Source organism: Symphodus melops (assembly GCF_947650265.1).
Source record: "Symphodus melops genome assembly, chromosome: 10".
NCBI lineage: Eukaryota > Metazoa > Chordata > Actinopteri > Labriformes > Labridae > Symphodus > Symphodus melops.
This window is the reverse complement of record NC_136700.1, coordinates 3,925,066-3,949,720: the sequence shown is the minus strand read 5'-3', so window position 1 is coordinate 3,949,720 and position 24,655 is coordinate 3,925,066. Positions and strand designations below refer to the sequence as shown.

The window sequence follows — 24,655 nt, the reverse complement described above, 5'->3', positions numbered from 1 at the left end:
AGTGTTCAGCTGCACAATTCGCTCTTAATTCGATCGGCAGCATCAAGCTATTTAACCGCTCTGTCTTGTAACTTTTTATCATCATGCAAAAGGACAAGCATTTGACCTCTGTCAAGAATGCATTTGTTTGTTTATACCAAGGCCTTGGGCTCTCGCTGTTTCAGGAATGTGTCTTAAAATCTCCTCTGCATCCCCGGCTGAGTTTAAACTTAAATTGATGGAAGCCATGAGTTTAAACAAGATCACTTAAACACATTTCAAGGGTGTTAGCAGCCTTAGAAAGCTTCATCAAGTCTCTGACTGTGACATTCATTTCAAATCTGAGAGGGGCTGCACATACTGACGTCTAACTCGTCTCCTCAGGCAGGCCTCATGCAAAGAGTGAAGCCATTGTTAATGGGAGCTGGCATTATACCTCTAATACAAGCTCAGATATATTTAAAAATAGATATGGGTTGTGTTGGTTCAAATCCATGACTTGCTTCCTTGACTGAGACTATTTTAGGTTTTTGCTGGTGGTGGCTGTGTCAGTCAGGCAGGCACAATTGACAGCTTCCCCACTGTATGAGGCGGGGGGAGCATGATCGGGTTACAGCATATGGGACAGCAGCTCGGGAAAATATCCCCTCATCAGTCAGAGTGGCGTGAAAACCTCCTTACAGGCAGCTCCCCCGAGCCACTCCACACTCTGGCTCATAAAATATTAAACCACCAGTGTTGACAAGAAATAGGTTTTAAGAAATTGAAAGTCTGCCCTTCATTTCCCAAGTAAATGCATTTTCTGCTAACTGAAAGACGACATGCATCCACGGCCTGTGTACTGTTTGTTGTATGAGGCCAAAGAAATGTCCTATTATATAAACCTCCTCTTTATTTGGAGGGGGGGGGGGGGGGGGGGGGCATGAGCAATGTTCCTCATTCAAAGCTGGAAAAGAGCCTGGTTTGAAAGGAGTTTCAGGGATTCAAGAACATGACCAGTGCCAGGAGTTTACATACATTTCAATAATGGTCCTCCTGGCAGTTTACAGTTGCATCAGCATTATCAAAATAAGAAATATGTCATTAGCTGGTAAATAAAACTGATAACAAAAAGGCTCTTTGCTAAACACTCAGACAATGAACTCAAGGTGATGCATTAGTTCATTTCTTTTACCTTTCTTTCTTTATTTTTATATATTTATCTTCTCTATTAGCTTAAACATAGTCAACAATAAATGTGTCCATAAACATAATCACTTTCAATTTCTGAGTCATAGGACAAAGTATTTCAAACAATGTCAAGGCTGCTCTCTCATCTAATATGTGACAACAAATCTGAACAAGTTTTTGAATTCTGTCCCGACTTTAATCAGTCTCCTTTTGTTGCTGCTCCAAGGCCTCTATTGAAATATGGCACTTCATATCATGTTCCTTAGGAATCCCTATGGGACCTCAAGTGAGAGGGAGAGCGGTAAATTGGATGAATCCAATCATTCCAATTTGTTAAAAGCCTGATGCATTGTTTGCACAACAATAAGTGATGATTTAGGAGGGAAGAGGCAGGTTAGACTTTCATTTTCGTAAGTGTTCTTCTGTGTCTTTTCAAGGACTTAAAGCAATCGCTTGTCATTACAAAATTAATAACCTAAAGTAAGGAAAAACAGTATCTCTGTAGAGGTGAAGGATGTGGATGCCCAGTCCTTGGGTGTCCAGGTTCTTCATGATCGATTGCAGTGTCTTTTTCAGTTAATCAAATTATTTGATTATTTGAATGATCTCCCCTTGTTCTGCCCTTCGCCACAGCCACCGTTATCATCTTTGATCGAAACAGTCGTGTTTTTGCGTTTCCTCTTTTCATGGTACACCAGCTGCTATTTTCATCCTTATCAGATAATAAACCGTTCAAAAAGTGTTTGTGCCCTCTAGGTAAACTATGAGGCAGCCTACCTTTTTCACAGCAGCCTGTATTTTTTGAAAGAAATTCTCAATGATTCTTCCCTTGTGGGACTGTGTTCCTCTGATAAAGTGAAAAATGGGTGGATCAATAAGACCATGGCCTGTTTTTCTGACCTGAGGCTGATGTTCTTGGTGTTTTTTTCCCTTCCAGGTGCGTCTTGAGTGGCCCACAGACCTGGCAGTGAGTCCCATGGATAACTCCCTGTACGTCCTGGACAATAATGTAGTCCTCCAGATCTCAGAAAACCATCAGGTCCGTATTGTCGCAGGCCGGCCGATGCACTGCCAAGTGCCCGGGATCGACCACTTCCTCATGAGTAAAGTGGCCATCCATGCCACCCTGGAGTCCGCCAATGCCCTGGCTGTGTCCCACAACGGCATTTTGTACATCGCTGAGTCAGATGAAAAGAAAATAAACAGAGTACGACAGGTGTCCACCAATGGAGAGATCTCCTTGGTTGCAGGGGCACCGAGTGGCTGCGACTGCAAGAATGACGCCAACTGTGATTGCTACTCTGGGGATGAAGGCTATGCCAAAGATGCTAAACTGAATGCACCCTCATCTCTGGCAGTGTGTCCAGATGGAGAACTTTATATCGCAGATCTCGGAAACATTCGTATCCGCTATGTGCGCAGAAACAAGCCCTATCTGAATCCCCTCAGCATGTACGAGGTGTCCTCGCCCATTAATGATGAACTCTACCTATTTGACTCCAACGGCAGCCACATTTTCACACAAAGTCTTACTACAGGAGACCATCTCTACAATCTGACCTACACAGGAGCAGGAGATCTAAGCAGCATTACTGATAAGAACAAAAACACAGTGATCATCCGACGAGATACAACAGGACTGCCACTGTGGCTGATGGTCCCTGATGGACAGACGTTCTGGTTCACCATCGGTACCAACAACGCACTGAAAACTGTCGCCGCCCAGGGTCAAGAACTCGCTGTTATGACCTACCATGGAAGCTCAGGACTTTTAGCAACTAAGACTAATGAATACGGATGGACAACATTCTTTGAGTAAGTAATGTGAAGAAACATTCATTTGCAAACCACCTTTGTAATCCTGATACCCAGAGTCTGAATCCCAGTTGAGCTGACAATAGATTTCTGCCTTACCCGAGAGAGACAGAGCACCTCAAAAGATCATTTAAATCTCTTAAATCTCCTATCACTTCAGCACAATCTGAAATGGAAACTTTAGATTCTTAGTAGCACCAAATGCTAAGGTGCTTAACTTAGCGAGTGAATGTCGAGAACACAGGATATCTGTGACATTAAAGTTTAGGCACATAAACTACCTCTGTACGCCTTGATGTCTATATCACTCACAGTACAAGACCTGTTAAAGTATCGATGTAATCCTATTTGCTGTTATCATACCAAATAGGATTACTGGATCATATGTTCCTCATCTTCAACCTTACTTACAGTGACAGGCGGCACACCATCATTTCTTGAAGCGGAGAGGTTCAGGAAAAACATACTGTACATCTTCTGGCAAGCTTCACCAAACCCATAGGATTGTCACAGGACTCTGTGATTTATGCAAAATAGAAAAGCAAGCGGTGGTAACTGATGCAGGCAAACCGCACATGATGAAGGAAAAATTCAAAACGCTCCCACGTACTGCTGCATTGAAGCTTCTGATTTCATGTTCATGTGGCGTCTATGAAGCAATCTGTCCCTTAGCTTAATATACTGTATCGAGGGATACCGTGCTTACAGCTTGTCATTCCAAAAAAAAAGTGTGATTAAGCAGATTGGCTGGTCAGACATCTGTTACACCTCACTGGAGGAATATAACACTCTGACACATAATCAGACGCTCTGTTTAATCTGAGCAGACATTTATCACCTGTGTTTGATTTGGATGTCATCTGAGACGGTTTCATCTGCATTTCTCAAGGTAGAGTGAATTGCCTACGGCTTCGACAAATCCAGTGGGTGGGTGGAAATCTGAATTATTCCTTTTTGCAATCCTCTACAATGGCTGATTTTAATATCAGGTCTGAGAATACTTTTTTGCACTGTATTAAGAGAAGAGAGGTGTATTTTAACACCATTGATCTGAAGGGCTTGTTTGAAGAAGATAGATTTCGCTCATCTCTCAACAATCATTTTTTGAAGAATCAGTGCATCAATGTAAAATTCTACTGAAGGTCGTCCGAAAGAATAAATACCTCAGTTTCCATTTCACGACAGTAAATTATTTTGAAAAAAGAAAAACATGTTTACAAACAAACACTAGAGAAACAATAGAGCTAAGTTGTGGATGTAACACTAATACATTTCTTTTCAAGAGAGTTTGAAATGAGCAAAAGCTATAAACTGTGCAGCACATCAGTTTCAGTTCACATTTACCTACCAACCAGATCTTATGTGTTTCATTTAGAGCTGATGAAGAGAGTTTGTTTTTCCTGAATACGGTAATTAGCTTTGAAGGTCACTCCACCGCCTGAGGGTCAAAACCATAATTGAGCAACGGAATTGAAAAAGACCCTCTATTTATCTCTGCTCAACAAAGTGCACTTCTAAACATTTTACCCATTTTAATTAATGTGTGTCCGCTTCTTTTACATGGAGACGATACATTTATAATCATTTGGATGAATGCAGAAACAAAACATGAACATGTACTTCGAACAAAGGACATCGGCTCCACAGCCTCTCTGATGTAACCCTTGGCAACCTTATCAGCCTTGACATTTAGTATATCCGCAGATGCTCTGCTAACCTCCTAATGCTTTCTTTGTAATGATAACTGATTATGCCCAAGGGTTACGGTAAATCTATTCGATAATTTAGCATTTCAGTGGTGGCTTAATTGTTGACTTGGCCTTCAATTAACAGGCCAGTAATGCTTTTATTTAGAAACAAATGGGCTTTTGTCTCTGGGTAGAGCAGAATGTTATTAGGTTGGTTTATTACATCAATATTTTAATTTTATAAGCATGTTATGAGGAACAAATGACATGATGTTTTGTCTTCAGACTACTTCACAGTCATCAGGCAGATGTGTTCTGAAATTCTCCAGCAGCAAGAGGAAGCAGAAATATGAGAATAAGTCATGAAAGTGAGGTTAGGTATGCTAGAGGGGACGCTGATGTGAAGTGTCCGGTCTATTGTTGTGTCCCAGCGTGAAAGGTCAGAGAGCTAGTATGTGACACAGAGGTGATGCGATCTGAATGGACTTTTGGCTATCCAGGGGTAAAGTAGTCCTCTCCTACCACTGAGCACCCTGCCCCCGCATGCCCCTCTTGTCCACAGAAAGCAAGCTAATAGGCGGCTGAGTTGAAGCAGGCAAGAGCCATTAGTGCTCAGCGGTGAAGCCTGGGGAAAGTCTCGAGCTCAAGGCCTTAATTGAGAAAGCAAGAGTTTGGGTCAGTGACCAAGCTGGGGCATGCAGTGTCGCTGTAGAATGAGATTTCTATCTTGTGGACTGTCTTTTTGCTCTCTGCAGAGTTGAAGGCTAACAGGAAAAATTCTCCTTGTCCAGTGTTTGATCAGTTTCAACTAGAGTGCGGATCACCTCTATTGCTTTCTTGCAAAAACTTTGACTGTACGATGGAAATGGAGGAACATCGAGCTGATAAAATAGAGCCAATTTTAAAAAACGCCTAAGATCTGCTATTAAGTATTTCCTGAATTTGAAGACTTGAGTTAAAATGCGTCTTGAATCCCAGCCCCTTGTATAGTTGAGATCAGATAACATTTATCTCTGGAAGATGATTCCTCTCCCACTCTTCCTTTCCATATTGGATATTTGAGATGGCAGCGCTGAGGAAATATCCGTAAACCAGCACCGCCATCTCATTTATTAGAGGCTTTATTACAGCAGGCAGCAACATTGAAGAGGCCTTTCCAATCTGTATTCACTGCGCAGATAGAAGTCTTCATTCTAAGTAATGTACCGTTCACTCACTCCAATTGTGGAACACTGACAACCTGAGAGATTTTAAATTGTTCTATGCTGATGTGTTCCCTGGGCAAAATGAAACAGTCTGGCCACTCGTGTTCCTGTTTGTGACGAGCTGCCTGATTTGTAGGCCGGAGAGATGCTGCAGACCTCCAAGGAGTCGCACTTCACTGCTCCTATTTTATCGAGGGTACAATGAGATTCCGTGATATCACTAATCTTTTAAGCTAATAAGCAGTGAAAAGGTGTGTGCTTTCTTGTCTTGGCCATAACAGTGTTTCCTTGGCAACAGTTGTGCATTTTTACATTGTGCACTTCCATTCTTTGTTCGACGTGATTTACAAACTGAGTCACGTTAACGCTACAACGACGTCCTATTAAAAGTTCCACTTGTTTAACTTGTTGGTGTACACACTATTCATTTATGAATAGTGACTGCAACAGACATCGCTGCACACTTTGTAAAAGTTGAGTTGGTCATACTTCAGTGATCTCAGCTGAAATATTTGACTTTTATTTCCTCGGGCTGCCAGCTCTGATGGATTTGTTGCTGTGTTTAGTGCTTGTGTTCAAACATTTTTATAAAATGTGACATCACAGGGAAATATCAGACTCTACATTAAAAAATCCCAATTTCTTCTTGTAATTATCACTAAAACACTTTATCCTAGATAGCATTTCTTAATCACAGGGAACCCAAGATGACAGTCATTAGTAACATTTACCAACATGCATTTATGAAGACCTGACCTGCATGCATTGATTAGGATGCTCCCTCTTGATTTAACAAACCTGAACAAGCCTGAGCAAATGTTGTGCCACAAAACTATTTATGATTCTGCTATAGTTCCTGTTTATACACAGTTCAAGATGACATGCTCTTTTTCTCCCCTTCTTTGGCTCACATCAATGTATTTCTTTGTAGGTATGACAGTTATGGGCGTCTGACTAACATCACTTACCCTACGGGCCGAGTGAGCAGCTACCGTACAGACGCAGACAGCTCGGTACGCATCCAAACAGAGGGTTCAAACAAAGAGGATATCACCGTCACCACAAACCTGTCAGCCTCTGGAACCTTCTACACACTCATGCAGGGTGAGTTTCTTTGAGTGGTGCTCACCACAGGAGCATGCAAGTTTGAAGGTGTTAAGTGGCAATGAAAGCTCTAAAGACTTGACATGTTTTCTTCAACATCAATAACCTTGTTGGTTCTGCTGTTTGTCTTCGGTGCTGAACTACAATCAAGTTTCGAAAATATCATTGCAGGAATGTCTGCATGCTGCACACTTTGACGTATTTGTTTATCATCAGAAGAAAAAAAGTGCAAAGTTTTCAGTCTTATTGAAGAGAGTGTGTCTCAATGATTGGTAGGTGATTGAATATGACCGGTTTAACCAACATGTTGTGTGTTATAGCTTTTTGTCATTATTAGTATTACGGAAGTTGTGTTGACAGGGCAAGAACTCCTTGTAGGGAGTTCCAATACAAATAAGTGTCGCACAAGACTTGTCTGCTCATGTTTCATAATCTCTGAGGACTGTATCTCAGAGGAGGTCCCTCGTACCAGGAGATGCACCTGAGACAGGAGCCCACAGGGGAGACCTTTCTGGTGTGGCCTTTGTTCAGTATGAAGGAATGACGTGGCCTGTTGCTATCTTGGCTGATCACAAGCTTTAAGTGGGACAATGCAGAAGGTAGTTAATTCTGTCCTGAGTATCAAGGACATTGTTTCTGAACAGAAACTTCACTGTTGACTTTTGGCTAGTCTCTAGGGTTAATACAAAATGTGTGTCTCTTTACATGTCAGTGGCAGAGCTTCCACACAGCAGTGTGCTATTTGTTGCTTCTTGTTGGTTGGATATAATGTGTTGTGCAACTTCCATTTACCAGAATGGAAACATATATTGACTTCCTGTCACAAAACACAATTTATAAAGCGCTGCTGGTGGCTGCACAAGGTAGATTTAGGAAATGTAATTAGAGGGATGCAGGCAGAGGGTGGACTGATGTTGTGGCTTAGTCCCAGTGATTTGTCTCAAACATTTAGGCATTCTGATTACATGTTTTGTTCCCGACTCAATGCTTCATTGATTACCGGTTGATGGCTTTGAACTGTCTGGACCTACTTCTGCTTTAAAAGACGGCCACACCCACATAATCTCCCCCTCTTACACCTTCGTTTGGAAATGAACATGTCCTCCACCTTCTGGCCCCGAGGACTCACTCCAAAGCTTTGTCTGAAACACAAGATGACACTCTCCGGTTTCTGTTGATGTTACTGGACTGGTCACCTCCACATTGTGACCTTGTCTTAGACATCTGCTTGAGAGAAGAGCGGCGCCAGGAACTCTCCTGTTAATTAATTCACTATTGTCTCCTGTGTAAGCTGGCAACTAGGTGATCACATAACACAGAAATCCTTTCATCTGGTTTTCCTCCAATGGGTGAGCTTTAAGAGTTCAATTGAGTTAATATGATAACCCAATCGATAATATAGAGTGAGATGTTATAAATGTGATACACCTGGTCCATTTAAACCTGTGTGGCATCATTAGGAAGGGGTAAAGAAGTATTCTATTGAAAACGATGTATGTACTGTATATGAGTGTAAAACAGACCTAATGATATTAATGCAAACTGCTGTCATTGTCATCATGAATCTATAACACAAAAAACATCCTCGCCCATAATACATAACTGAAAAGGTGATTGTTATGATGATTGACAGGTCCACTGTTCCATTATATGTGTTGTTTAAGCTGAGTCCAGCCCCCTTAAAGGTCAGGGCTTAGCAGATACATCCCCTGCTGACCTGCATGCATGCATTAGTCTGAACTCTGCAGTTCAGCATTATTTCAATCCTCATCTGGTCTCCGAGGCCTTCCTAAGGTTGGGTCTGTCCCAGAGACCTTTGGTCAACCCCTGGAGTGTCTGTGTGATGGAGAGAGGTAAGGGCCAGTACAAGGTCAGCCCTGCCTCCTCTGCCTGTTTGTGATGTCTCAGCAGCACAACACATCCTGTGGTGCTCAGCGCATTCGAAAAGAAACCAAACATCTTCTTGTGATGGTTGTTGCTTTTCTCTGAGCAGATTAAAGAAATCGCCTCAGCTGCTTACACACGACGCAAGGAAATTATATTCTTGTTTTGATTTTTTTTTTTCCCCTGTTAAATGGGTCAGCTAATTAATGTAGTGTTTTACAAGCCATTAATTTCCCACTGTTCTTAATGAGAATAATATTCATCCTGACTTTGTCACTCTAGTGGCAGGAGGCAAGGAGGAGGCATTCACTGACGAATGTACACGAGACGCTCAGTGGAAACATTAGTCACTGGTCTGGAGCTGGAACACAGGCTGTCGTCACCTAGGGACAGTAACAGACAGGCTCAGATTTATCCTTTGTGAGTGTGTGTCTGTGTTTGTGTGGGTGTGCGTGCTCACCCTGCCCTCTACGTGGCCACAGGCAAGCTAGCAGCCTTGATAGTTTTCATTCCCCCATATCCTGGAGGCTGCTGCAACAGCTGTAAAACTTTACTTTACTGGCGCTGTGAAGCCTCACACTATTGATCTTTGTTGTCACAGACCTAGCATTATTGCAGGGGTTCAGTTAAATACTGCTGCGAAAGGCTTTCTTTTTGCTGAGCAGCCATTTTAGGGTCATTATGTTTAAGTCTCAGTGGGATGAATATTAGATTTACTAGACACACTGATAGTTCTTCTCTCTTTCTTATTCTAATCATAATTGTTTTTCCCCGTGTCCCTTTTTCATCTTCAGATCAAGTTCGGAACAGCTATTTCATTGGTCTGGATGGCTCACTGCGGCTGGTGCTGGCTAACGGTATGGAGGTGTCCTTGCACACCGAGCCTCACCTTCTGGCTGGCACAACCAACCCCACAGTCAGCAAGAGGAATGTAACCCTGGCTATCGATAACGGCCTCAACCTGGTGGAGTGGAGACAGAGGAAGGAGCAGGCTCGTGGCCAGGTGACTGTGTATGGACGCAGATTAAGGGTAAGCATACGTCACTGTTAAAAGGAACTCATGCCCACTTTTGTAGAATAAAAGAAGGCCACAGGGTGACTAATAAAGGATGGATGGAGGAAGTTTCTATCATCTTCAAATTGACATTCAATTTCAGCTTCCTCTTTTATGTCCGAATTGACTGAGTAAATGAGAATTCTTCATTCCTCACTTTCAGTCTGAGGTGTAGGTTAGCACATAGGTGTCTTTTACACTTAGACACTTGTAGAATACGGCTTTTTATGTGACCGCTTTGATGCTATTCTTCGTCTCTCATACTGTATCCTTTTACACCGTTTTAATTTGAGTTGAAAAAACGTCGCCCCGCAGCTAGACGCTTCTGTGTTGTGTTTGAAGCCGCACAGATGTGTTTCATGGTTTACCTGGATTCTATGTGACCTTCTCACCCTTACCTGTAGCAGCCAGAGTAAACTGCTAAAATCCTTTCCATTTATAAATGAAAGTGTATTTTTGGTCTTCATGATACATGAGTAGATTAGATACATTGGACTCTGTGTTGTACTAACTTTTTGTGTTTTAATTCAGAGAGCTATATGACTTGGGAATTGGCCTCAGTAAACTGATCTTGAAAGATGACCTAGTTACACGCAGTATATCAACTGGTTTCTTTTTATAAAGAAACACTTGTTAGATTAGACCGTACGTAGTGTTTACCGCTGGAAATGACTCTGAGCACAAAGGGCATCTTAAAGAAATATATCCAGATTGATTGGCTTGAATTGTTTTTCTTGGCTTTGTAAGTGAAATAACAATGTTGGTTAAGTTGTCTTCCACATTGTCTGGGAGGTGACACAGCTAATGGGGAGGTGCCACTTTGTCTGTCATTGGCTGTTCATTTAATGGCCCTGTCGTCCCTCTGGGAGCGAAAGCTTCTAATGTATGTTTCAGACAATGGCCCCAGGGGTGAGATCGGAAATGGGAGCAGCCTAATGGCAAGAACAGAGGGGATGGACTGAGCTGGAATCATTGAGCGACCTTGAGCGGCATGTCAAGTGATATTACGTGGGTGGGTGGATAAGTGTGTGGCAGTGGACAGGGAGGCGGGGGTCTCGAATACAGAACAGAATAGAGGAATGCATGAGAAACGGAGCATGAGGAACAACTGTGAGACTTCGCGCGTCTCTCCGGTGCTGGGAATGAGCAAAGATGAGAAGAAACGTACCAATGTGGTACTACGTGTGCATGTTGTCTTTGTATTGTGCAATCAGGGCTTGGGGCTAAACAGGTCACTGAGGGTCCTCAGTTTACCCCGTCCACAGAGACACGTGTCTCTCAGGCTCACCCCTCCCGGCCTGCACTGTTCATGATTCACGGTGTCAGAGCCCATTGACTGGTCCTTTAGATTCTCCGGGTTGTTTAGTTTGAAAATGTTAAGAAATGACAGAACCATTCTACACAAAACACGACCCACTTCAAGTGGAAATTAAAAACAGCGGATCTTTGCGTTCGCATTTCAGTGCCTTTAAAATGTCTTAAAATGTCAGACTGCTTGTTCAAAAGAGGTACGAGTCAGAAGTAAATAAAAGGATACACAGGCTTTTCTTTGATTACAATGTGTAAGCAAACAAAACTGAAGCAGTGAAGAAAACAAAGTGAATGTTGAATTATTCATGGCACCACTAAAAACAGGCTCACTTGTAACATGACAGATTGAGATTGTCATTTGACCCCGAAACAATATCATTGATAATGATTGAGAGATCAGATGTTGCTGTAATGTTTTCTGATAGTGACAGTTAAATATTTAAGAGTGTAGATCTAAAGCACTGTGATACTCTCAGTCTCTACACATCTACATTCTTTGAGGTTTCCTTTTGGAGGGAATGTCCAATTTAAAATAATTCCTCATGAGTGGGTTTCCATTCTCAAGGGATCATGGGATGTCTACTGCGAGAGCTATTTCCACCCTGCTGAGTTTTCAGCAAACTAGATTCTCGCGTTGGAACGCCCTCCTTCTCTTATACTTGATTTTATGATGAAAGCAATGTCAATAGTGTCTTTTTTTGTGGACAGACAGCAAACATCTGAAGCTTATGAATGGGTCTGAAGCACAGTGTTTCACTGTTTCAGGAATTATCAGAGCATAATATCTTTAAGAATCTGTGTCGTTAAGGAATAACTTTCATTTGCTATTGCAATTTTAGATCGTAACTTGTTGATTGCAGTGCATTCTATCAGTTGTTTTGACAGTAAGTTAAAGTAAAGAGAAGCTAACTAATGGGTCCTATACACACACACACACACACACACCCATGCCCCGCGCCCCTGGTCTTATTCCGAGATCCATTGGACCTCCCCATCTCCACGCTCAGTAATCCTCTCAATTAGGTATCAGTGACGTTAATTGCCTCTGGTGTAATTGTCCCTTCACAGATGAGAGACCTAAGCATGCTTTTCTCAATGTGAGATTGAAAAAGTGAGGCTTCTCAATAAGCCCTCTGCGACCTGCTCTGTAGCATGTTTGGAAAGAAGCCAGAAGCATCCCTCGGAGCTCAAATGTTTTCAAGCTTTGCCAAGCATTTTTATCAAGCCAAACAAAAGCAGAAATAAAACAAAAAGGATGTTCATTAATAAAGAAAATGAAAATAACGCAGAATCTGAGAGGTTGTTGCTGTTTGAAATGCCACATACGCTCGACAACTATTCGCACAAATCTTCCACATGGTGTTTGAAGTGATCGTATGTTTGAAGATATGCTCTGGCCTCTCCCCTCAGGGCATGTTCTCCTCCTGATTTGATTTATTTTCCTCTTTTCCTTTTTGCCTACAAAGGCTGCTGACTGAGAGACGTAATGTTCCTGTAGGTCTGTTGGTTGATCTTTTTTTGGCTGCAGCACAGGAGCTGTCTCACACATAAAGCCTGGCAGCAGTTTCGACTTTGCTGACCTGAACATGGCCTCAAGGATTACACTCTTCAGAGCAATGTCTTTTGGCTCTGATCATAGGAAAGCCAAGGGTCACATTGTGCAGCCTCATGCATTCAAAAGAGGCAAAAATGTGAAGTGTCATTTAAACAATGTTCTGAGTCACATGGGAGGAAAAATAGATTTATTTTTTTTTGTCCACTTTTCCAATTTACAGAAATGGCTAAATAAAATGAGAGTCATCTGCTCCTGGTAATTCTTTTCAGTAAGCTGTGAAAATGAATTTAATGATCAATGTGGCTCTAATGTTTCTTGCATGAATAGGCATACTCCCACTAAGACTCTGCAGAATTTTTACGCAAACAAAGAAATATGGTAATTCTTATAATTTCATCACTTCAATGGCTCCTGCAGACCTGAGATACAGTGCCTCTCTTGTAATTAAAAGCTATGAAAAGGAGAATATAAAATAATCACCGTGTGATTAAAGCTCTCCTCATAAGGGTTCCTCCTCAGAAGTGCAGTGCACCCACTCACCTCAAACATTTCCAACATATGTATTCCCTCTAGGTGATGCTGCTGGGCTCGTATTGATTTGTCTAATCCTCTGCTTCCTCTGCTTTAGGTTCACAACAGGAACTTGTTGTCATTGGACTTTGATCGAATCACCAGGACTGAAAAGGTCTATGATGACCACAGGAAGTTCACATTGCGCATCCACTATGACCACGCCGGGCGGCCCACCCTGTGGGCACCAAGCAGTCGCCTTAATGGAGTCAATGTCACCTATTCCCCTGGAGGGCATGTGGCAGGTATCCAAAGAGGAACCATGTCTGTACGCATGGAGTATGACCAGAACGGCAGAATCACCTCCCAAATATTTGCTGATGGTAAATCGTGGAGCTACACTTACCTGGAGAAGGTATGAAATGGATCTGTTGAATTACGATTGAATGAGACTTGAAAAAAAAAAACAGAGTATCAAATGAGAGGAATGAAATGCACAGATGTTTGTGTAAGAACTATGACGGCAGATTCGAAAGCAAAGTAAAAAGTGAACTTGTAAGAGTGCAGCAGTGTTTGCGCTGCTTTATCAGACTCTAGCACAGATATGAGCAGAAATGTAATTAAAACCTGTCTGGTGCACCGCAGACGTTATACTTTGTTACCACAGTGTGACAGCACGCTTAACCTGAAATAGCTCTGATGAGAACAACAGAGTGAAATGTCACTTTCTACTCACTAATTGAAGGCAAGATTGTTGAGCAGAAGGTGAAGAGGAGTTCTTCTCCATCCTAAACGTTTAATATTAAAATAGCAGCCAGTCACCTTGCTAATAGTCCTCAGTCTTGTTCGGCAACCTTTAAGTGCTGAGATGCTGGCAGCTGGTTGAGACAGCCTCAGAACTGATTTAAAGACATCGTCTGTGAGTGCGAGACAGACACACAGAAACTTCTGTTTGCAGAGATGTGAGAAATTTGGTTCTGAAATCATCCTTTTAAGGAAATCTAAATATCAACAACTTCACCTTCAAGATGGAAATAAGATCAGACCTGCGAGCATGATATGTTACTGCTTTTCACATTTTACTTGTTTCTTCTGTGCTACACCGACGAGTTTTACTTTACCCACCTAGACTTAGTCACAGGACACAATGTGGAAGGATTGTAAATTCCACATTGAAAGTACCCTTTTATGTCTCTTAGATATGATTTACAAACAAATTGATTTACTGTGTGATTATGTGGCATGTAAATAAATTCAGAGTGACATTTCCTCTCACATCATCTTAATTACTGTTTTCTGCTCTCTTTACAGTCCATGGTGCTGCTTCTCTACAGCCAGAGGCAGTACATCTTTGAGTTTGACAAAAACGACCGACTGTCCTCCGTGACCATGCCCAATGTGGCACGGCAGACGCTCGAGACCTCCCGCTCCATTGGCTACTACAGAAACACCTACCGGCCCCCTGAAGGTAACGCCTCAGTGCTGCAGGACTACAGCGAGGAAGGCCAGTTGCTGCAGACCACCTACCTTGGCACAGGCCGCAGGGTCATCTACAAATACGGCAAGCTTGCCAAGCTGCTGGAGATCCTCTACGACACCACACGCATCGGTTTCTCCTATGATGAAGTGGCGGGCATGCTGAAAACAGTCAACCTGCAGAGTGAGGGCTTCACCTGCACCATCCGCTACCGACAGATCGGCCCACTGATTGACAGACAGATATTTAGGTTCAGTGAAGAAGGCATGGTCAACGCGAGGTTTGACTATGTCTATGACAACAGTTTTCGGGTCACTAGCATGCAGGCTGTCATCAATGAAACACCACTGCCCATAGACTTGTATCGCTATGACGACGTGTCCGGCAAGACTGAGCAATTTGGAAAATTTGGAGTCATCTATTATGACATAAATCAAATTATTACCACGGCAGTGATGACACACACCAAACACTTTGATGCGTATGGCCGGGTGAAGGAGGTCCAGTATGAGATTTTTCGCTCGCTCATGTACTGGATGATGGTGCAGTACGATAACATGGGGCGAGTGGTGGCCAAGGAGCTAAAGGTCGGGCCTTATGCCAACACCACGCGCTACACATACGAGTATGACGCCGACGGACAGCTCCAGGTGGTCTCCATCAACGACAAGCCGCTGTGGAGGTACAGCTATGACCTGAACGGCAACTTGCACCTCCTCAGCCCGGGAAACAGCGCACGCCTCACGCCGCTGCGTTATGATATCAGAGACCGTATCACTCGCCTGGGAGACGCGCAGTACAGGATGGATGAGGACGGCTTCCTCAAGCAGAGAGGGAACGACTACTTTGACTACAACTCAGCAGGCCTGCTGGTAAAGGTTTACAACAAAGTGAGCGGTTGGACCATCAAATACCGTTACGATGGTCTGGGCAGGAGGGTGTCCAGCAGAACCAGCTCGGGCCACCACCTGCAGTTCTTCTATGCTGACTTATCCAGTCCTACTCGGGTCACTCATATGTACAACCACTCCAGCTCTGAGATCACTTCACTGTACTATGACTTGCAGGGACATTTGTTCGCCATGGAGCTGAGCAGCGGGGACGAGTTTTATGTGGCCTGTGATAACATAGGCACTCCTCTGGCTGTGTTCAGCGGCTCAGGCCTCATGATCAAACAAATCCTCCATACAGCATTTGGAGAGGTTTACCTCGACACCAACCCCAGCCTGCAGCTCGTAATCGGCTACCAGGGAGGTCTGTACGAGCCTCTGAGTAGACTGGTTCACATGGGCAGACGGGACTACGATGTCCTCGCTGGCCGATGGACGACACCCAACCATGACATTTGGAAACGTCTCAACAGCAACCACATGGTGCCATTCAACCTGTACATGTTCAAGAATAACAACCCCCTCAGCAACAACGAGGAGATAAAGTGCTACATGACGGGTAAGTTCACAGAGCAGACCAGCACACTCTTTAATGGAGAAAGAAAGATAGCCTTTAAACGGGTGTAAACATGAAGCATCCTCAAACAATTCAAATGTAAATAGTGAGTGTTATTTTAAAAACGTTTTAAATATAGCAGCTGACAGATTTAAAACGTAAGTGGCAAAAGAGCCAAATGACAATTATTCATATGCATTTCTTATATTGCTATAGTTAGTGTGTCGGGGTCTGTTCAGTGAAACAATACTCATTTGAGGTTTTCTGTTAAATCTGCTGTGTTTTATATCCAAACAACAAGCCACAATAAAAAAGAAAATAGCTGGCCAAAATTAAATTGAAAGGCAGTGTGCTATAGAGGCTTTTAAGAGCTTTCTCACTGGGACACTGAGGTTGTGTCTCTGCTCCTGTGTGTCACTGTGTGTGTGTGTGTGTGTGTGTCTGTGTGCGACCACATGTGCTTGTGCGTGGACCCGGTGGCTATCGTTTGAAAAGTGCTCAAAGGGAACAATGCTGTACGGCAAAGCCCCCCCCACCCCCCACCCCCCACCCCTGTTGTTGAACACTCAGATCCATTCCCAGAAATATCACATCGCTCTGCGCTGCTTTGTGGTAGGGAGGAGGTAAATGGCAGCCCAATAGAGGAGGAGAGCACAATGGATCCATAGAAACCTTAACCATAGCTGGTTGTGTCAAGCTCTTTAACTGGAAGAGAAACAACATTGTTAAGGATATGAATTCTCTGTGGTTAAACCAATCCACATCAGCCACATTTCATTTTGAAAGTGAAGATTGAATCCTTTGTTCATTCTGTATTATATTGATATGATTGGATTATCCCAATGTTCCCTTTCAAATAACCAATTGATCCTTCATTCATTTATGTGTTGCGAATTCTGAGAACAATCAGTTCCACTGTGATTTAAGTTGAGTCTACATTTCGTTTTCTTTGTGTCCCACAAAGTCATTAAGGCACCTGCCTGACATATTCACGTTCAGCTTCACACTCCACTATTAGTGGCTGACTGACATTTGAATGCTAAGCAGACTGTTAGATATACTGTCTGGGGTCTGCTTCAAGTGTGATTGATGGCTCTGACATTTCCATTCCTTTCACTAAATTATCAGGGTCCTTTCATTGTCCTCAAACAAATTCTTATTTAAAAAAAAAAAGCTTTGTCAGGTGCTACAATGTGGCCCTGCCAATCAAAAACAAACTTGGCCCTAAAGTATCCCAGCGATGATTCTGTTGCCCATACCAAACTCCTGAAAGAAGCAAAGAAACAAATGCCTCAGGCTTTGCTTCTAGTCTGTAGGCTGTAGCGTTCGTCATGATATTTAGGTTTTATGTCTAGTCATCACAGGGAGTGGCAGCAGCACCTGACCACGGCGTGAGCTGCTGTAATTCAATTCAATTCATATTCAATTCTAAAAACTTCATTTGTCTTCCCTGGGGCGATTCAAAGGCACACAGTGCAGTAAATGAACGACGGTGCAGTTATACTAAAATGTAACCAAAGATGAATTGTCAACAAAAGAATTAAGTGTCAAGATGTAAGTACAAATTTAAAACACAGCATTTCAAAGTTAAATACAAAAAAAAGGTGTAAGTGGAGGTGAAAGATGGAAACAGACATTTATGCAGTAGTGAACAGATGTAAACAGAACTATAATGCAGTGAGTAGGTAATACATACAGTGTGTGAGTGTGTGTGTGTGTGTGTGTGTGTATATATAATATACATATATATAATATACATAGATATATAGAGCTATGTGCAAGTAGGTAGAGATGTTAAATAGTAAAGTGATTGCGGTGAATAGCAGATAATAGAACACAATAAATGTTACTGTTTAACACGAGTCCAATTATCATGATTGGATGGATCTAAAGCTCTGAGAGGTCACTCTCCTCTTCCTCAGAATCTCATCAGAAAAGAAATATGACACAATAACAGTTGAGTTGTAAATGTGTTGCATTGGCTGCTTTGAGATTGCGTTAAATTGCTTCTTGTAATATCCGCACACACACTCTCAGTTATAACTTGGCGTTTGTGGGACCCAGCTGTGTGTCATTAGTGAGACACCTGCTGGAGTGGACATGAATCATGCCACCATCTCGAGTGTTATTATAGCTTGTCCACTTTCACAAACAAATCAAGTGCTCGGGCTTAATGAGGAGTGTTTCGAGGAGACAGCCACTTGACCGAAGAACATGTCATCTGTTAAAATTCAAAAAATCTATTCAGCTTAAGGTTTCTCTGGAGCTCAAGGTTATTGTCTATTAAGATATCAATATATTAAAGACATCAATCTCTCAATGTTTTCATCCCTCCTCTGCAGATGTGAACAGCTGGTTGGTGACCTTCGGCTTCCAACTATACAATGTCATCCCTGGATATCGAAAACCGAAGACAGAATCCATGGAGCCGTCGTACGAGTTAGTCAGCACCCAGATCAAGACACAAGAGTGGGATAGCACCAAGGTAAACCAGTCATCTCTCACCTACCTACCCCACCTTTCACCTTAATACAGATCACATTCTCCTACCTCTGTCCCCCTCCTTTCCAACATCATTAGCAAATAGACATGCTCTTTGTCACCAGGCTCCCAGAGGAGCTGCCAGTTATCAGGCCAAAACACAGCCCAGTGAGCCAGGTCCCTGCCCATAGTCCCCATCTTGGGGAATGGGGTCAGGCTAAACAGCTCTTGTAATTGTCCTGCCATTAGGGAAATTCACTCTCCATTCCCTTCACCACTGGCCATTGATTTCATCTCAGTCTTTCACGGTTAGCCAAGGTCTGAGAAGCAGTAGACATGCTCTGATTCTTGCGTTTATCAGCCCTTTTAAGTTGCCTCCAACTCACCTGAATTATTGAAGAGGCCACTGTTGTCTTGGGTTCGGTTTCAGCTCGACTAGTAAATGGCAGCCATCAGGGGTTCAGGTTGATGTTTAGTGACACTCTGAGTGGCACGTAACACAGTGGGCTAATGTTGTTGTTAACACTGTACGATGAAAAGCTCAACAGAAGACACAATGCAGGGTCAAAGATATCTGAGACGTCTGAACAGATCAGCCAACAGTCCAACGCTGGCATACCGACCTGACATGGAAAACAGAAAAGGGTCAACATACTCTGAATACTACATGTTAATGCTGTTTCATGTAATGCTTCAGATGGCATGTCTGTTAAATACAAAACTGATAGATGTACTGTCAAAGCTCTCTGAGACTGACTCTCACAGGCTGCTTGGTCCTCATACTTACAAACAGAGCTGTTTAGAAAGAACAAAAGCTACCAGTTTTATGTAACAGATAATGTGCAGATGTCATCACTTCAGATTTCTCAACTTTTTCAAACGCCATCTCTTAACATCCTTTTCATTTACAAGCATACTTTAGCTTGCTTTAATGACTCGAAGATATCACTTTGTTGATAAGTGGTTGATTCTGTGTTGTTTTCTACAGAAGCAAAAAAGGAACAACAACAAGACAAGATTTCAATTTCTTTAATTTGATAGCAGCAGTGTGTTGGACTTGATAGATGACTCATATTGAGATATACAAATATAAATGAGATGAGTCATGTATAAAACTTGTGACTACATTTTATATTGTAAATCTTCTTAATATAGAAAAATAATGACTACAAGAATGTCCAGTAAAGTAACAGCACAGTTAAAAGTTTGATATGAACATGAAAATCTATCTTCTCAGGTATGTGTTCAAGAGAACCAATTACGTCTCAAGAATTATGCAACTGAGGTTTAAAATAGCTGAGTTAGCCTAGATTTCAGGATTATACTCATGTTTGTGAGGGAGCTGTTCAGCACTGAAGTATGTACTGTAAGCAATATTTAAGGAAAGATTGAGATCTTTATCCTGTACAGAAAGAGCAGTACTACTCCCAATCCCAATGCTGAAAATATTGGTCCATTGAGCTGATAAATGGCATGATGTTGATCCTCACTGCAGATGGCCAGAGCGGTCTAATTAAATGTAGGCTTCTTTGAGGCCTAAATATAGCTTTAAAACTGCATGTGGTACATCCTGTGGATTTGTTTTTTAATTTTGTTTATACATTACAAAAGCATGCTGGCATTTCAATCTCTTTTCATTTAAGCCCCTATTTTGTCGAACTGATGAAGCCGTACTCGGATTGAAAAATGCCGTGAGGGGCCAGATGAGGTTTGTGCCGCACAAGGATTGATCTCTCAGTCCGGGTTGTGCTGCAGGCTGACTGCACCCCATATTATGTGAATGATGCCTCTATGGGAGAGTCCCAGAGGGCTGTTTCAGTAGAGAGGAGGGCATTGAGCCCCCCCCCCTCCACCCCCAACCCCCTGGGCTATCTGACCTGGTCACACTGTTGGCACCGTAAACAAACATGGAGTGGCATGGTGTGAAATGTTCCCCCAGGCCATCTCTCCCATGGGGCCACTCGGTACAGCTGCCCCCTCCCCTTGATGTGTCCTCTTCATGCAGGATCTGATGCAGTGTCATGTCAGAGAGGGGGCTTATGTACTGGTCACTGCAGGCTGCTCCCACTCCTCAGCCCCACCCAGTCCCCCCTAAGCCTCCGTCAGAGACACACAGAGACCAAATTAGAAACTGTCAGGAAAACTTTGGATGTGATGGTGGAAAAAACTGCTGAGGACGCTCGCGGCTTTTTTATCTAAGGCGATGGGAAGAAGGCACAGTGTTGAGAGCCTTTTTTGCAGCTGCTAAGGCGTCGTCACACAACTGTCTCAGTGTGTGTTGGCCAGCTTCCATCTCATATCACTCTCCTCCATTTTAACATCTCTTTTTTTCTTTCTGAGGAGGGTCTCTTGTCAAGCACTATTAAGACAAAGTGCAAGTTGTGCTGATGGGAATGTTGAATATATGCAAGGCTCTATATATATATACTGTATATATACACACACTGTATACTAGATACCCATAGGTTCCTCTTTCCTCTTTATGGCACAGCGAGGCTGTCAGAAGTCAGTAATTTCACCCTGTTTTCAAAATATCACACCTGTCACAAATAATCAGAGATTTTCATTTGCTGACAAAAACCTCTGCCCCTACCCTGTGTGCTTTGTTCACAGCTCCAAAGAAACCAAGATTTTGTTGGTTTCTATAAATAACCGATGTTAAGACATTTTAATATGTCATTTAAATGTAGAAAAATAATATATTAGATGACACTTGTGGTTTTACATTTTCGAGACATCACAGGAAGGAAGCCATCCAGGAGTTAGAGTGAAGAAATTCTTAGGTGGCATAGCACTTGAGGCAATCCCTTTCCAGCACTGAATTATCATAGTGTTTTTTATCATAGTGGTTTTTCAGCCAGGATATTTTAGCATATGTTAGAGCCAGGTGATGTTATTTTTAGTCTCGATTTCTTTGACATTGATAAATGAACACGAACAGAAAGTGTCAAATCATCCTCATTCAGTCGCATTCAATGGGAATAGCTGAAGCCATAGCATTGGATTGGAGATGTTTGAAGTGTTAATGAGGCAGTGTGAGTCTTAGTTTTGACAAAATGAGCATATGAAAGCAGAAGGTGCTCCTGAGTCCCATTACAAAATAAAACACAAGTTAAAAGCCAAGGTGGGGAGGCAGTCTAAAATTTTAGGAAATATCTATAAAAATAGCTTCCATCAAGCAGTTCAGTCATATTGTGTAAATGTATTTCTTGCTCTGGGAAGAGAAGAGAAAATATATTTTGCTGCCTAAATAAAGGCTGCAGGGGCTGTTTGACTAAACGCTATTGTCTTTGTTTTGCAGTCTTTGCTGGGCGTTCAATGTGAAGTTCAGAGGCAGCTCAAAGCCTTTGTTAAGCTGGAGCGTTTCGGCCAGATCTACAGAGCAAAGAGTGCCGGATGTCCTCAGACAGAGGACGACAAGATCTTTGCCTCCGCCGGCTCCATCTTTGGAAAGGGGGTGAAATTTGCCATTCGAGACGGTCGCATTGGCACTGACATCGTCAGTTTGGCCAATGAGGATGGGCGCCGCATGGCTGCAGTTCTGAACGACGCTTTCTACCTTGAAGACCTTCACTTCACCATCACCGGAATGGACACTCACTACTTTGTCAAACTGGGCTCTGTGGAGGGAGACCTGGCCCTCATTGGCATGACTGTGGGCCGGCGCACGCTCGAGACAGGCGTCAATGTGACTGTGTCTCAGGTCAACACTGTTCTCAATGGCAGGACTAGGCGCATTACTGACATCCAGCTACAGTATGGCGCTCTGTGTTTGAATACTCGTTATGGCAGCAGCGTGGATGAGGAGAAAGTTCGAGTGTTGGAGCTGGCCCGGCAGAGAGCTGTCGCCCAGGCCTGGACCCGGGAGCGCCAGAGACTGAGGGACGGAGAGGAGGGCTCGCGGACCTGGACTGAGGGAGAGAAGCAGCAGCTCTTGGGCTCAGGGAAGGTACAGGGCTACGACGGATTTTACGTGGTTTCGGTTGACCAGTACCCTGAGCTGGCAGACAGTGTCAACAACATTCATTTTATGAGACAGAGCGAAATGGGCCGAAGGTGACATGAACACGAGGCTCTGGAGGGACGGACTCACATGTAGGACATGGGACTACTTGCCAAAGACAGATGTGTACATGACCACTTTTGTTTTCTTTGACTGTGCTCAACTTGGTTTTTAATATACTGTAAAAAAAAAAAGAAAAAAACATGGCTGCAATCAGTTGCACTGTATTAATAGAAGAGTGCCCTTCTTCTTTGAAGATTCTTTAACAGTCTTTGCCCTTCAAGTGCGGCTGCTAGAAGATGAACATTTGCAATGTCTGTGACTTATTTTTGTGGCTCCATTTCCTGGTTCCTTTTGGTGATTCTGTTCAAAGGAATCCAAAAGGAGTATTGGTAATGCGTTATGTTCACTGGCTCACTGCTGCCAGACTTGCAGATTGTTATTCACAAGCTTGCTCCATTCTGCCTTTTCTGCGCCTCAGCCAAGGAGATTCCTTCTCTTTTAATCACTTCTTTTTTATACTTGAAACCCTCATAGCCCGAGTCATCCATAAATAATGAGAGAGATTTCTGTTGGCGGTAGAGCCCTTCATCAAATCCCCAGCTGAACTTGTCAAAGCACCTTCATTTGTGTGATGTCTTGTAATTTTTTAGAGGGAGGATTGATACTCATCTGTGGGCTTAGCTTGGAAGGCGTCAGTGCACCCTGACTGTGCATGTTGATGGCCTTCAACAAAACGACAAAATTAGCGAACATGCTTAATTAAGACTAAATTTGCTGGTCAAGAGAATATGGAGTGACTTTTTTGATTTGTGTGGTTTTTTAACTGGATTTATTTTTTTTTAATATCATTTGAAGAAAGAAATTGAAAAGAGAATAATTTAAAATATGTGCTCCATTTTATTTGACTGTGGTCAGTGAAGATGAAAATAGTGAAGAGTCAACCTTGTAAGAAAAAACTGTGGAATTATCGTCTGTATTAAATCACAAAAGGTCTTTTACAGGAATGGTTTGGAATTACATTTGAGTTTTGTTTTATAAATAGCTATATGAATTAACAGTATAACAAATGTGAATCTAAAAAAATGTGAACTATTGTCCCTTTTATTGTTAATTGTTGTACTTGAACAATACATAAGGGTGTTTCAACACATGGAATAAACTATCAAAGGTTGTTTAGTTAAATCAATTACTGTGTTTTTCATTTGACTGATGACAATGTACTGATCACATTTGCATACAGAAGGCAGTGTTTGTTTCTCAATGAGCTTAAGTCAGTATTCCTCACAGCGATGTTCGATCAGGAAGAGCTGCGGAAGAAAAGGTTTTTAGAAAATTACTGCAAAACTTCTTAAACAAAACAATCTCATTACATTAGCATTACCTTAGCATACATTAGCTTGGCATTGTGTTGTTAGTGAGATGAAAGATACTAATTAGCTTTAGCCTCAGGGCTGCCCGCAGGTCAGCATCAAAGTGCTTTCATTGTACAGAGTGGGGCTCCACTTGGTCCCATGGCTGAATGAAATGCATTAGACCTGCAGGAGCACTAGTTCCTGTTTACAGACTTAAGGCCGTCTTTACAAGCCAACCTTGGAAGTAACATTCAGCTCCCATAAGTCCAAGCTCTCCTCAGTTAAGAGTGCTAAGGACAAGTCTGCTGATTTAAAAGTCATTATGTGGAAGAAGAAAACAATCAAAAGGGATCAAGAAGACAATTGTGGAAGTTGTGATATTTATTTGACTTCTGAAACATTGTGAACTATGCCAGACCGCTGCACACTCCTGACTTTCTCGTCGTTTTTTTCTCCATCGATTAATGAACTTGTTTGTGTGTTTAGGGTTGGTGGGAGCATGACTGAGTGTCTCGAACTGTACAAACATTAAAGCTAACAGGACATGTTTCTTTTTTTCAGCTGATGGTTGATTCAGTGATGTTTTGTTTATAAAAAAAAGTGTATGTTCAACATTAT

At 42.5% G+C, this 24,655-nt stretch overlaps 1 protein-coding gene across 4 annotated transcripts in view; it reads left to right on the top strand.

Moving 5' to 3' along the window:
* tenm4 (teneurin transmembrane protein 4) overlaps window positions 1–23,856 on the top strand; it is a 133,059-nt gene extending 109,203 nt beyond the window's left edge. For all 4 annotated transcript variants that reach the window (XM_079354480.1, XM_079354479.1, XM_079354478.1 and 1 more), the window contains 7 exons: window positions 2,087–2,964; window positions 6,789–6,961; window positions 9,640–9,875; window positions 13,394–13,690; window positions 14,587–16,201; window positions 18,541–18,683; window positions 21,981–23,856. In XM_079354480.1, coding sequence (XP_079210606.1) covers window positions 2,087–2,964; window positions 6,789–6,961; window positions 9,640–9,875; window positions 13,394–13,690; window positions 14,587–16,201; window positions 18,541–18,683; window positions 21,981–22,739 — 4,101 coding nt within the window. In that variant the 3' untranslated portion in view covers window positions 22,740–23,856. The remainder of the gene's footprint in view (window positions 1–2,086; window positions 2,965–6,788; window positions 6,962–9,639; window positions 9,876–13,393; window positions 13,691–14,586; window positions 16,202–18,540; window positions 18,684–21,980) is intronic.
* The last annotated feature ends 799 nt before the right edge of the window (window positions 23,857–24,655 follow it).